The following is a 14990-nucleotide window of genomic DNA, read 5'->3' on the forward strand; positions in this document are numbered from 1 at the left end:
TTTCGTTTTTTTACTTTTTCTCCAGTCAAGCTTCCACAGAACTAACAAATCAATTTTTCTAAGACACAGCTGTGATAATCATGAACTCCTTGGCCCAGAAGTCTTCAGTGATCCCCTAAAAATCCAAGCTGCTTTTAAGCCTGATGTTCAAGGTCCTCCACTGGCCAAGTCCATCATGGATTTCCATCCTTTTCTCTTTCTTCTCCCCTTTCCTATGTTCTTGCCAAATAGAACTCTGCTGTTTTGTGTGTGGGCCCGCCACTATAGCTTCTAAGTTTCTTTTCATGCCATTCCTTCCAGCTAGAATGCCTTTTCCTCATCTTCAACTCTCCAACTCTTACACATCCTTCAATGTCCAGCTTAAATGTCACTTGCTATGTGATAGTTACTAAGCTAGGGCAAATATATATATATTTCTATCATGTATTGTGGTTTATTTATGCCTTTTATTTCCTCCACTAGACAGCAAGTTCTTTGAAGGCAGAATCCCAATCTCATTCATTTTTATATTTTCCCATATCCTAGTATCCTAGAATGTGGATATCCTCCATATACTAGTATCGTAACCTAATTAGAGCTCCATAAATATTTATTGAATAAATTAATTTTTAAAATAAAAGAATAAAATAATTAAGTGGAAGGGTTTGAATGTGTAGGGCCCTCCCCTCCCAATCTTCCTTTGAAGTGCTCACACCCTTACACAACCTGGAAACATATCTAGACAACTATAGGTTTAGGGTCCTAGAAAGCTGAGAAAGAATTGAACCAGCAGGGTAAGATTATAGAGGAACAATGGGTCATTTCATAGTACATTGTAGAAGAAAAGGGTAAAGGAAGGGCTGTAATAGCAATGAATTTCATTCTTTGAAATATTGCCCAACATCCTGGTGTTTGGGGAATTTACCTCCCTTGCCTGGTACAAATTGTGGCACTCTAGTCAAGCCTGGCAGCCTGGACTCTCACTGGTGGACCTATTGGTTTTCCCCTGAGCCCCTCCACACCTATTGCCCTCTCATTCATCCCAGGGCACATGCTGGATGTGAACTAAGTCTAAAGATGGATGCTCTTGGACTCAAGTTGGTAAATAACCACTGGGCTTTTAGATTCAGAATGATGTTTTGCATGGATGGGAAAAAATATTCTCAGATTTTGGCTCATTCATTCAGGGACTCGCAGTACTGAGAAGGCTGAGCCCTAGGATAAGGTGTCCTCACACAGGATCTGAAGGTGAAACGAGAGCGGTACCAGTGCGTAGTTGGGAGGAGGAGCGGGAGCTGGAAGATGCTTCCCAGAGCTGAGGGCAGCTTTCCATTTCAAGAACTACAGGTCTGCAGGCCCACGCTTCCTAGGATAGAAACTTGTGGAAACAGCACTATCAGGAGGGGTTCTTGACTCTCAGGTGGACTCTGGTCCATAGCCCCTTTCTTGGTTCCACTCCCCTTTCACCAGCTACCCAGAGAACCCAGCCCTGAGGTGATGCTCCACCTTAGAACATGCAGCCTCTGTACACTCTTCCAGAATCTAAGAAGCCTGTATAACAGTTGGGGAAATGGGACACTTAGAGGTTCCACTTGAGCTTAGATCTGTGGACAATGAAGAGAAGGTAAACTTAAACTTGTTGAGAGCAACCCACACAAGAGCAGGCTTTCCTAACCTAGGGTCCATAAATCCCCAAAGAAGTCTAGAGTGAATTCAAGTGGCGTGAACCTGCTGAAATTCTGTGTAAAAATTCTATGCGTATGTGTAGGTGTGGCTGCAATTTTTCTGGAACAAGTGTCCCATAACCTTTGTCAGATTCTTAAAGAGTCTGTGACCTCCTGAAAAGTTAAACAAAACAAAACAACGCATTTTTCTGGAGGACAGAGGTGGGAACTGGGTGTCAGGGGAATTTAGAGGACATTCCAGCTCCTCCCACTTCCCATGTGCTGCAAATACGTGTGCAGTGGGAAACAATGACAAAGACAGGGAAATGACAGGTCACTTTTTAAAAAAGGCTTTCAAACTGATGGGATCCTGAAGATGTCCCAGATTTTCTTATAAAAGTTGTTTTCCTCTCCTTAAGTAACTCTGCTCTTTCTTACCTGTCCTTCTTTCTTCCAGTCGCCCACTAACTAAACTAGAGTGTATACGCTTATGTAAATGTTTCCCTACTCCAGCAACCCCTTCAGAACTGCGTGAATCCACACTGATTTTTCTTGTTCCCTCTGGAGCATTTTCTCTCTGACCTTTATCATAGCTTGTGCCTTTTGTCTTTTGTGACTCATGTGTGAGAGTCCTATACCCCCAGCAAGCTCCTTGGAAACAAGAGCCAAGTCTTCAGCGTATCCTGTATCCCCAACTGCAAGTGCCCAGCTTGAGGCTGGACACACCACAGACTGCTAATAAGTACTTGCTGAATTAAATCCGATGGTCCTGAGAACAAATTTAAATTCCGTCCCTCCTGGACCATTCCTTCTGGCTACTGCTCCCCTCCAAAGAAACCGCCGGCCCCCTCCTCCCTTCCTGATTCCCCACGAGGCCCATGACATTTATAAAGTGCTGGGGTTTGTTTTTGTTGAGGCCTGACCTTTCTGAGGATCTTTTGTCTGCAGGGCCCGTGTGGTTCTGCCTGCAAGTCGTGGGACCAGTTTTTCTGTCCTACTTTTTCTGTGAGCTAGGCTCTCGTAGAGCTCTAAGAGGCCATCAAGGGTTTGGCAGCTCAGACTTTTAAAACCACCTAAGTCTAGGCAATGCGTTAAAGGCAAGATGGGGGGAAAGTGTGTACAGTGTTCTCCACTCTTGTCACTTTCTCCAGGGCTCTTGTTAACTAAGTGTGTTTGCCTTTCGCTGTGCTGGGAGGCCAAGAGCCTCTTTTTCTCTGCAGACTGAGACAGAATGTCTAGGGTAGGAGGCACTTCATCTCCTGATCCAACATCCCCATCTCCCCAGGGCCCAGGGCCCTGGCATTGTGACTGAGCAGGCCCGCAGGCCACAGTGTTGTCTGACTGACCTTCACTGCGTCCACCTAGAGTGCTAACTAAAGGTGCTGGGAGTCTTGAGCAAGCTACGCACCTCTCTGAACCTCAGTTTCTTCATCTGTGAAATGGAGGGGATGGGCATTGAGCACTGAATTCCTCCCGGCACTAACGTTCTAAGTCCTAAAACAGCACTGCCTTCTCAGCACTTCCCTACCTCCCCCCAACCCCACCACGAACTTCCCACAGGATTTCTAACCACACTGCGGTTGTATATCTTAGTTGCACGTCCTTCTAGTTGTGGGATGTGGGATGCTGCCTCAACGTGGCCTGACAAGCAGTGCCATGTCCGCGCCCAGGATCCGAACCCTGGGCCGCCGCAGCGGAGCGCGCGAACTTAACCACTCAGCCACGGAGCCGGCCCCTGCTATCTCATTTTTAAACTCTCGTGACAACCGCATGTAGGAGGCAGGGATTATTATTTCCACTTTACAAACCAGATAAAGGAACGCCTTACCCGAGTTACCCAACCCAAGTGATGAGGCTGAGTGAAGGCCCTGTGTCCTCAACAGAGCGCCCAGGAGCAAATGCACACCCTCCGAAGGATGCTTGCTTGACCGCAGAGAACTCCGTGTGAGCATTTGAAGGACCAACCGCAGTAACACATAATGTATATGCAAATAACACGTGAACTTGGCTCTGGACTTTCTGAACCAAGAGCTTGGAGGTGTTTTGCGAAGGAACACGGCAGCGCCCATTTTTTTCCTTCCCACGAGCAAGAGCCACAGCGAGCAGAGGAGATTGTGGGGGAGGAGGATATTGTGCCGTTTCCAGGCAGATTTGTTCCTTCTTCTGATAATCTTTGTCGGGGAGAGAGAGCGGGAGGGGAGGTGGGGATCTCTGGCGAGTCAAGGCCTTGGATGAGGGAAAAGAGCTTCCTATGTTTGGCCACTTTCCCTTCTCTTTCTCACCCCAAGCTCTTGCCGAAAGCTAGGCAGGATAAGAGAACCCCCTTGAGATCTGAAGCTCTGAGTTTCCTTCATGAGGCCCTGGGGCCTCCCACCTGGGAACAGCGTGATGAAAGCAGACATGGGAGGGACAGGCTCAGGCTGCAATCTCTCCCACAGCCTGACCTCGGATTCGTGCCGGTCATGCCCTCCCTGTTAGAAAGCCGTGCCGGGTAGTTCTCTCTAGCAAGGAAAATATTTGGAAAATGGTGACTAAGATAAACTGTGTAATCACCCTTAAATCGGGCAGAGGAAAATGAGCTGATCCTCAGGAAGGTGAGGCAAGACCTTCATACCCACAGCATGGTCCTTTCTGGAGAGGTGTACCAGGTGAACTCTGGGCGCCTCTTCTGGAATTTTGTAGACTGTCCCCTGGGCCAGTCGGAAAGCGCAGCTGCTCTGAGGCAGCAAAGGCACTGGGTCAGGCAGGACAAGCTGTTTGTTTTGGCCATCTATAGGATGACTACAGGGCCAAGGTCGACAACATTTCTTAGGAAAGTCCTCACGCTTACCAAAAGCCAGGCACTTTAAACAAATTATGTCATTTAATCCTCACAATATCTCTGTAAGCGAAGAACTATCCTGAACCCCCATTTTACAGGAGGGTAAAGGTCAAGGTCACACAGCTAGCAGGTGGCAGATCCCAGGATTCATGATCAGGGAGGGGACCCCAGAGCCTGCACTCCTGACCGAGCACAGCACTGCCTCCATGTGGGAGGTCTTCATGCATGAGACCTTTGATGGGCAATGCCCGGAGAGGGAGTAACCAGAGTTGGGGTGAAGGCCCAGGTTTTGGGATGATTGAGGCTCTGTAGAACAAGTGACTTCAGATGGACTCGTGAAGGAGAAGCCCTTTCCTAGGAAGCAGGACTCTGACCCTGCGGCCGCATGGCAGTTGCCCAACCTCTGTGGCTAAACAAAGAGAGGGAGGTGAGGAAATCAGACATCCTGGGGAATGAGCAAAGAGAACAGAAAACATGCCGACGCCTCGAGGCGTTGGCGCCGAGGGCAAGGGCACCCCGTGAGCCTGGCTGGGGGCCGTGGTGGGGGTTGTGGTGGACTTGGCTGCGTGAGCCTCCGCCTGCAACAACCACCTGGGAGAGCTTGGGGAAGCGTGAGAAAAAGCACAGGGGCCAGACTGGTTTTATCCAAAAGGAGCTTGAGAGCCTCACAGACACCCCTTAATTACGAGCCCAGGAAGAAAGGGGAGGTGAGCTGCGCTTTGGCCAGAACACTTGCCTCATCGGCTATTGTAAAGACAAGTCTGGGAGGCGGAAGGGGTGCTCAGGTGATAGATATAGAGAGGTGGCTTTAGAAAGAGGGCTCCTCAGCACAGGCCGGGGCTTTATCTGCGAGGGGAGAAGCGTGGGAAGCCTGTGCCAGGACACTATGCTCTGACGGCTACGTGCTCTTGTCCAGTGTCTTTCTTCTGATGTCCTCTTAGCACGTACCAGGCTTCACAACAACAACCTTGCTAACCTAATAGCGGACCTGGGACAACAGCAGGGGGTGACCACGCTCTTAATGAAATGCAGGCAATTTTAGCATTGCAAGTGCCAGGACGTGCAGCATTTATCTTGGAAGCTAAGTGCCCAAGGATTTTTATCCTTTGTTGGCCTAACTAGGGATTCTTGTCTCCAGAATTAGATCACATAAGAGGCTGCTGTGTGGAAGGGTGTTCCATTTTGGACAAATCTTAAAGGTGAGAGAAAGGAGATCACTATGCAGTTTCCTTACACCATTCAGACGTCTTGCTTCTAACTTGTAAATTGGGAGATAGGTCCATTTCATAGTCAAGAAGCCCCTTTTCTTGGCATCTTGGCCACCTTCCTATTTGGAGACGGGGCAGGGGTGGGTTTCCTGGTGAAACCTGTAACACCATTTTGTCGTTGTCCCTGGGCCCAGGGCAATCACGCTTTTCACTGTAATGAAGAGAGCACCTACACAGATTATTTTCTGGCATTCCACCCCTGAAAAGTTTGTGCCGCTGCCACCCAAGGATCCAGACACGTATCCTCCCGAGATCAAGCCCTTGAACCTACACACATTCCTTTTCTCTTTAGTGTAATCCATAGTTAATCAGCGGAATGTGAGAAATCTTGAGGTACAAACCATGGGGAGATTAGTAATTCATAGGTTCACAATCTGGTTAATTGGTTCAGTTTGACACAGTTAATCCCAATCATCAGGGTATTATCATTGCCTTTGTTTCCTTCCTTCCTCCTCCAGCATCAGTTCCTGGAGAAGCCCAAGACTGCTCCTAGAGTCATTCTGTCTATAGGACTTTGTCTCAAATCTTGGCCAGGAAATCATTCAGAATAGCCACGTGGGTCTGGTTTTCTGTACTCAGAAATTTCCTTGAACCAGTCGTTTACCTTCCTAAGATCTTGCCCTGTGCCTACAATTTCTCAGTAGCTTTTTCTAGCCAGTTTACCTGTGGGCCACTTCTTAGCCCATCCTCCTAGATAATATTTCCTGTAATGTACACCCTATCTCTCGGAGAGTATTCCCCACTTTTCTCTTCAGTCCTTTCCTCTCACTGGCTTCCTTTTTCTTTTCTTTTCTTTTCTTTTTTTTTTTTTTGAGGAAGATTAGCCCTGAGCTAACATCTGCTGCCAATCTTCCTCTTTTTGCTGAGGAAGACTGGCCCTGAGCTAACATCCATGCCCATCTTCGTCTACTTTATATGTGGGATGCCTGCCACAGCATGGCTTTCCAAGTGGTGCCATGTCCACACCCGGGATCCAAAAGGATGAACCCCGGGCCGCCAAAGTGGAACATGCACCCTGAACCACTGCACCACTGGGCCGGCCCCTCACTTGCTTCCTACAGCAACACCACCTCTCTGCCAATCAACAGCATCTTCTCTCGCCTGTCAGTTCAGAAGTGTGTATCGGGAGTCTTTTGGGGCACATTTCCCGTGCTCCAGGAGCATGCAGGCTGTGGGGTGACAGTCTCACCCATAGCCCTTTGTAACACCCCACGGTACTTTCTGTAGTGGGATGAACTGAATGCTTTGGGAGAACTGAGAACGAGGGATAAATTTAGCCTATGAGGCTGAGGAAGGCTTCCCGGTTGAGCTGGGCTTTGAAGGGCAAGTAGGATTTCTTCAAGTAGAGAAAAGAAAGGGAAGGATAGCGTTTGCAAGGGCAGAGTCAGTCTGTTTAAAAACCATGCTCCTTTTGATAAACATAAAATTTTCCCGTTTTCACTCTGGTCCCCAAAATTCTGCTGTACATTTCTAGTGGGGCCTGCATCTCTCCTTTGAGAATCACTCATTTATCAGAAGTAAGAGACAACTATAGATTATTATTTCTGTAGCCCATGATGAAATCAGAGACAGTTCCTCCACACACGCCTTTTACACATCCACGTGAGCACTTGCCCTTGATTCTTCAGAGACTATGGAAGTGCGGAATCTTCCTGGAGTCTCTGCATGGCCTCTGTGGATAGTGTCAGGGGCGTGAGCTTGTGCTAAACGGAAGAGGTCAAGACCTCAGGCTTATGTCTTTCCAGCTCAGGACCACAGCCTCCCCAAGCCAGGCAGCTTCCTCATCTTTGCATAACAGCTGTTTGTTGTCATAGGGTGCTGACAGTGCATGCCACCCAGCATGTGAAAACATGGTCCTGCCCTCAGGCCTCTGGGAATCTGAGCTGGAGAGAGACTCAACCCTGGGTGCAAACACGGCTCGAAAAGCAGGCAGGCTGAGCCCTGAGGTATGAGGCCTTTGTTTCCTGTTCCAAGGAAAAAATGAGCTGACTAGACAACTTCTCTGAAGACGGTAGCACTCAGGAGGAGTAACCGAGATGTCCTTCGAGAGGAGAAGGGGAGGCAGGGCCAGGCACTGAAGAATGCCTGGGGTGGAGGAGGGAGACATGGCCTGAGGCAAGTGGGAACCAGGTGGAGGCAGAGAGGGAGGGAGGACAGGCCCCAGAGGAGGAAAGAGGGCAAGACTGTGAGAAGAGTGCCACCTGCTGAGCCTCGCATGGGCACCACAGGGCACACCACCCCTCCCCCACCATGTCCCCTGGGTCCCGGCACCGGCACCTACTGACCCAAATCCAGCCCGGCTGAGGAGGTGCCCATGCAGAAGGCTGGAAAGCGAAGGCAGAAAGGATCGAGAAGGATGGATCATCAGGAGGCAGTGGGATATGGTGTTAAAGACATGCGTCTCCAGCCAGACCAGCCAGATTCCTTCCCTAGTACCATTCCTAGTAGCTGTGTGTCTTGGACAAGTTGCTTATTCTTTCTCAACCTCACTTTCCTCTCCCAGAAAATGGGTTCTTTTAGAGTTTAAATGAAATAGCAGCTGGAAAGTGCCATGCACAGTGCCTGGCACACGGTGGAGTTACCTTCATTTCTCCTTCCATGGAAGAAAAGCCATTTATTCTTTAAAATACATGGTGAGATTAGTACTAGGGAGAATGACCCCCACACACAAAAAAGAGAAAAGGATCATTTTGCATTTTTCCTAGGAGCCACAGAAATGTCAGGTTTGGCATAGCTGTCATAGGGAATTTGCTAATTGGCATGTGGGGGCTATTCCTGGGGTGTCAGAGCAACCTCAAATCAGGCCAGCCAGGGATGGAAGTTTGGGAGGAGTGAGCCTGGGGGTCCAGGGCCAGGGTTCCAGTCCAGGTTCTGCCACTGAACTGTGGCTTTGGGCACAGCACTACACTTCCTTGGCCACATTTCCCTGATGCCTCTTGTCCCTTTCACCCCTGAATCTGTGATTCCATGAGGCCTGCTTAGCGAACCTTGCAAAATCCATGGATTGGTCTGCTAGCTGATCAGTCAGGCGATCAATCTATCCATCCATTTAGGACCTCAGATCCTTCTATTGTTGTAATGATGAAAGGACCCAGTATGCCTGGGAGTGGTCCCCTGGCTTACAAGGATACACAGATCTTTACAGGAATCAGAAGAGACTTAGGCACTTTTGGCTACAGTTGACAGAAATGAACCTAAAGCATCAAAGACCAAAAGGGGGGATTTATCACAAGGTGTCAGGGTCTTTTCAGGAACCACGGGCAGAGTGACCAGGGAGGCCATACAAGGGCCTGGAACTGGAAACTAGGAAGACCATACCAACCCAGCAGCTTCTTTCACTCTGCCTCTCTGGGGATGCCTGGCCTCTCATTTCTGCTTCTCCTTATGCATCTTGGTTCATGTAAGCAGCAGAGGTTGGATAGCAACAGTGAATCTTATTTGCAAATTTGTGGGACAGAGAATCTGATTGGCCCTGCTTGGTTGGGATGCCTATCTCTAGTCCACTCAGCCATGGCCAGAGCTAGGCATTCACAGGTCACTAGGATAATCTCTTATAAATATAACCTCACTAGGCTACCTCCTGGGTGAGTAGAGTTGGGGAATCTCAGAAAAGGGGAGGTTGTGGCTGCCCTGACGCTCCAAAGGGAGTTGTGTTCATTAGGACACAAGTTTGGCTTCTATAACAACACCCCAAATAATAAAGGCTTAGACAAGATGGAAATTTCTTTCTTTCCTGTGTGTAACAGTCTGAGCCCAAACAGTCCAGGGATAATGTGGTAGCTCCGCAGTGTTGGGGACCCAGGCTCCCTCTAGCTTTTTGCTCTGCTCTTAGGATATTTGCCTTATATACATGGTTGAAGATGATTAACCTCAATGTCCACATTCCAACCGGGGACAGAGGGACAGAGAAGGCCTGGGTTTCCTTTTAGGGCATAATCGCACCTGCTAACTTCTTACTCGCCACAACTCGGCCATGAGCAAGAGAGAGTGGGAAGGGTTGGCTTGAGCCAGGTGGCCATGCGTCTGGTCAAAAGTCCTACCGCCCTGCAGGGAGGCCACATGGATCCTGGGGGACAGCCTCCTGTGATGAGCCATACTGGCCTGGGGCCCTGCAAACTCAGGACAGTGTGTGTCTCTTCTAACTCTAGCCTTGGCAGGTGATTGCCAAGGAAGAGACGCAGCAAGCATGGGAAGAACAGCGACGTGAACGTGCTCAGGAACACGTGACCAGGAGGAGTGGAGACTCAATGATTTCTAAAATCCTCTGCATTCTTACAAAGCAGGGGTGGCGTGCCTCTTCCCCTCTCCTAACTTAGGTACAGAAAAGGAAGTTCTTGGGCCAGTTTGCAGAAGTGAATTATATACCCCAGAGTTCTTTAAAGAACAGATTTTCAGTGCTGCAGTCCTAGGCATAGCTCAGCTCTGCTACACTAGAAGGAGCTGAAGTCACTTCCTTCAGGCCCTAGACCCACATGTTATGTTCCTGCCTAGCAACTCCGTCCTGCAGCTATGCTGGGCAGAGTAGTTCAGAGCAGCTAATCCACCAGTAAAGCTGTGTTGAGCACCTGCTGCATGCAGGGCACTGTGCTGGCTGCTGTACAGGAGCCCACCGTGGGAGAAGGCGCCCAGCAGAAGGCTGTGCTCCCTGACCCCCTCCTCTCAGTCACCAGACTGACCTTCTCTTTAGCTGAGGGCTTCCTGTTCCCCGGTAATTACTTGACGGGGCAAGAGGTTTCAGTTCCAAGTCAGCGGACGGGATAGTGAGTCATGATGCATATGGTGGCTGTGGCTTTGCTGACAATGCGTTCACCATCTCGGCGCCGTGCTTGGGCTTTGGAAGAAAGGAATGCTGCCAGAGGGGGCTGATTTTCAGTCATTCGGCAGCATTGATGCTGTGTCTTCTGGGTGTCCAGCACTGTATGTGAGTGTGTGTGTGCACTGGTCAGGATGGGGAAGGCAGAAGGGTGGTACGAGATGACTTGGGGGAGTTAGGGACTCAAAGTGGACTTTGTAGCTTTTAGTCACAGTGATGCCCAGATGAAGTAGGAGAGTTGGTTGCAGGAAGAGCCTCGAGCTAGGAGTCAACCTGGGGTCACGCTCTGTTTGGCTACAACTGAACTGAGTAGCCTTCCATGTTCAAACATCGATTTTTAAAAAATGGGGATAATAATCACCTTGCTCCACTCCAAAGGATTTACAAAATGAGACAGAACTGGACTGTGAGCCTCACAAAGACAGCGTCTGGATTTATTTGTCTCGGCGCCCCTTCAGCACCTTGTGTGTGTGTTAACTCTTCAGAGAGTGTCATCTGGGTTGAATCACGGTGATCACTGGTCTGCTTTCCATATAAGGAAACTGAAACCCAGTGAGGGACAGCGACTTGCCTAAGGTCACATAGGCTAGCTGGGAAGATTAAACATGGAAAGTGCTTGGCGTCTGACATGTGTTCTGCATTCAATCAGCATTAGTGTCTTTCCTTTCCAAGTGGCAGTGCCAGGAGTAGAACCCAGACCTTTTAACTCTGACCCTTTCCACACTTGCCCCTCACCATCTTGCCTCTGAGTTATTTAGCTAAAATCAGATAGCTTGTTAAGGCCGAAATGGGATTAGTATGCAGGAGAGCTGTTACTGACCCTTGTCCACCCAGGGCCCCTGTGCCCACGGTGTAGGTACTTGGTTAAAAAGCAGGGGCTCCAAAGCCAGGCTACCTGGGTTTGAGTCCCAGTTCTGCCATTGACTGGCTATATGACCTCATTTCATCTCTTTATGCCTCAGCTTTCTCATCTGTAAAACGGGGATTGAAATTGTATTTAACCTCATGGGCTTGTTGTGAGGATTAAATGAGTTAAGATATGTAAAGTGCTTAGAAAAATACCTGGCACACAGTAAGCATGTTGCTAAGTGTTTGTCGCTAACCAAGTTTAATGTTAGGCTTTTACTGCTGTAGTGGTGGCTACAGAGTTGGTAAATACAGCCAGCCTTCACAAGGACAGCCATTTGATGATGGCGGAGTTTGTTGTTTCTATAGGATGAATTCCTAGAGATATTTTAAAGGACTGGGAACTCTATTGTGTAAATCTTGGAGGTCTGGGGTGCTTCCCTGGTAAAGACTCTCAAGAATTGAGTACAGTGTCATACAATTGGTGGACAATTAGAAAGCAATGATCAGTAACTCCTAGAAAGGTCCAGACCTGGCATCATTGTCCTCTGTTCACAGCACACTGAGGCCTGAGATGGGACACTGGCTTTCTACAAGCCCATTTCCTTTTTCCTTTAAAATCTTTACATCTCAGCTTGTACTCAAATTTGCTCTGTTTTGGAAAGTCAACGGAACCCCCAGCACAAAGAATGTGGCTGAACGCCAGAGGACTGGAGCCAGGAAAACTATGCAAGAGGCAACCTTGCTCCTGCCAAGAATGAGGATGCGACTTCCTGCCCCTGCCCCCGCAGGAGGCCCCCAGCCTCCTCTCATTCCCATTCCCCTTCCACCTCCAGTCCTCTGGGCCACAGGTTTCTGCCTGAAAAAGTGATTAGGAGCTGCTCACTCAGGACATTTTCTCCTGACCTGTTTCCTGAGCGTTGGGGCAGATGCTTGCTCTGCTGAGAAGAGTAGAGTTGGCCCTGCACTCCCCACCGAGCATCATCCCAGATGCCGACTGTCTGTCGCTCATGCACAGCCAATTGCCACACCTGGGAGGTGGTTTTTCTTAATGGCTTCCCATGTCGACACCTGGAATGACTAACCTGACAGGTTCCTGGAGAAGAGCTGAAACTTGTTTCCTGATGTAAATGTGCTTTCTGCCTTTTCTGTTGTTGCCTGTTTGTGTAATTTGGTCCAGAGCCACCATTTGCTATGTCCCAGGAATTCTTCCTGAGATTATCATTCTGAAGTAATTCTCATTCAGTCATCATCATCATCCACAGAATACCGTGCAGAGTGCCCACTGTGTGGTCAGCTACTTTACATATTATCTTTAATATACCCAGTACCCACCCTTGCGAGGTAGATTTACTAGAACAGTGCGTCTCAGACTTTCATGTGCATATAAAGCACCCGGGAATCTTGTTAAAATGCAGATTCTGTAGAGTCGAGTCTGAAGGAGGCCTGACATTCTACATTTCTAACAAGCTCCCAGGTGATATTGATGCTGTTGGTTCTAATTCCTTGAGTAGCAAAGGCATCAGGAGGAATGTTTTGGTTGCAAGTGACTGAAACCCAGTGTGAACTAGTTCAACAAGAAGAGGACTTCATGACAAGGATATTGGGGCATCTCACAAAGCCAAGCACAGGCTTGGAAGCAGGCCTCAGGAGGAGCTGGACCCAGGAGCCCTCTCAGCCTGCAGACTCTGCTGTCTCCTTGTGCTTAGGCCTTTGCTTCACTCTTCCTCTCTTCCTTCCTCTGACCCTTCCTTTCTTCCTTTCCCCTCTGTTCTGCTTAGTGCCAAGGCAGCTCTACCCACAGTCCTGTGGACTCCATGTCTTCCTCTTCCTTGGTTTACTCCCTGGTTCGGGTGGTGCACATCTTCCAGGAACTTCCTCAGAAAGTGAGCAAAGGAAGTGAGATTTTACTTCCTGACGTAACTGAAAACGTCTTTGTGCCTGATGGATGGTTTGCCTAGGTATAGAACTCTAGCTGCCAGAGTGGCTGTTGGGATGTCCAGAGTCATTTTGATTCTCTGTGCTTTGTATCTCATATCTGAGCGTTTCCAGATTCTTCTCTCTGCACTCCAGTGTTCTGAAAGTTCACAGTGATGTGCCTTTCTTCTCTCACTATACTGGGCACCCAGTGAATCCTTTAGACCTGGAAACTTATGTCCTTATGCTCTGGGGAAAAAAGGGGGTTTTTTAATTATTTAAGTATTTCTTCCCATCTCTTTTCTTTCTCTCTCTCTGGAGCTCCTGTTATTAGGATGTTGGATCTCCTAACCTGATCCATTAATTTTCTTATCTTCTGTATCTAATATTCCATCTCTTTATCTCTTTGTTTTACTTTCTGTGAGATTTCCTAAGCTTTCTCTAACTTTTCAAGTTGAAATTTAAATTTTTATTTCATATTTTTCATTTCTAAGAGTTGCCCTTTTTGCCCTCTGAAGATTCCTCTTTTGCATAAGATACTGTTCTCATTCCACTGATATGATGGCTCCTCTTCTCTCTCCAGGGATATAATTATCCTTTTCCTTTTTGAACTTTTCTTCTCTCTACGTTCTTTTCTTTTTCTCTGGGTTTCTTATTTCTGTATTTTGGTCTGTCTTTCACATAGGCTTTCTATTTGTGTTAAAGAGCGAGGCACTAAAGAGCTTACTGGACGGGAACTAAGTCGTGATGGAGAGAGGACTCTTCATTGCATCCTTTGCAATCTTTTGAATTCTGAGCCATATTAGTATAAAGCCTATTCAAAAAACAAAACAAAACTTTTTAAAGTTTACTTTAAGCTTTGTGTGCATGGGTATAGCTTGTTCATGAAGAACTTCACTGTAGAGATATAGACATGGGGTATCAAGCAACTTTTTCTCTGAAGGGACTTCTAAATGTCAGTGTTTGAAAGTCTTCTTTCTGGGCCATTGTCTTTTCCAGTAATGATCTTCTAGACTCCTGTCTGGGGATAGGTGTTGGGGGCAGGTATAAGCCCAGCTGCCAGTTTTCTTGAAAGAGAGTGGGAGGAAGGCTGGGTATCCCACTGTTCAGAATGTAGATTTCCAGCCAGGTACCTCAACTTCTCCCAACTATACATGCAACCGAGCCCGTCAGCCTCTAGCGCATGCTTCTTGAACCATCTGTAGTGAGGGACCAGTTTTTAAATTTCCAATTTGTCAGGGACCCACACGTAGTTCTATTGCACATGGCTAGCACACACCTGCCACCACACGTGACTCACAATAGGCGTTCAGACATCACAGTGGCCTATGTCCTGTTCAGCAAGAAGAATCCTCTGAGTGCACACTTGAATGTTGAGGCAGTTTCGAATTTCTATAAAAATTCTAAACACTTATTCTTACTTTCCGTACTTATCTTATCGGGGCTAGTAACAAAGTTTGTGGATCTAAACCAGTTCACAAACCATACTTAAAGAGCACCCCACTAGAAAAGATCAAATCTCTAGTCTCTTATCTTGAGGAGCTGCCACCAGGCTTTGAGGAGGTGGTGGAGGAGTTTTGGAGGGTTGAACTGCTCAGTAAATAGGCTTCAGCCCATCCCCCGTCTCAGGTCTGTACCTCATTCCCACATCCTTTGGTACCCTGCGTTTCCAAATCTATTTC

General features: G+C 48.0%; 1 protein-coding gene across 3 annotated transcripts in view; it reads left to right on the forward strand.

The window, feature by feature from the left end:
- Positions 1–14990, forward strand: part of NINJ2 (ninjurin 2) — a 72380-nt gene that overhangs the window by 25150 nt on the left and 32240 nt on the right. The window contains exon 1 of one of the 3 annotated variants that reach the window (XM_070270842.1): positions 7553–7678. The exons of the other annotated variants lie outside the window; for them this stretch is intronic. Coding sequence (XP_070126943.1) covers positions 7583–7678 — 96 coding nt within the window. The 5' untranslated portion in view covers positions 7553–7582. Of the gene's footprint in view, positions 1–7552; positions 7679–14990 lie in introns of those variants that run through there. 3 annotated transcript variants of the gene reach the window in all.

The sequence above is a fragment of the Equus caballus genome, chromosome 6 (genome assembly GCF_041296265.1).
Source record: "Equus caballus isolate H_3958 breed thoroughbred chromosome 6, TB-T2T, whole genome shotgun sequence".
In the NCBI taxonomy this organism is placed as follows: Eukaryota; Metazoa; Chordata; class Mammalia; order Perissodactyla; family Equidae; genus Equus; species Equus caballus.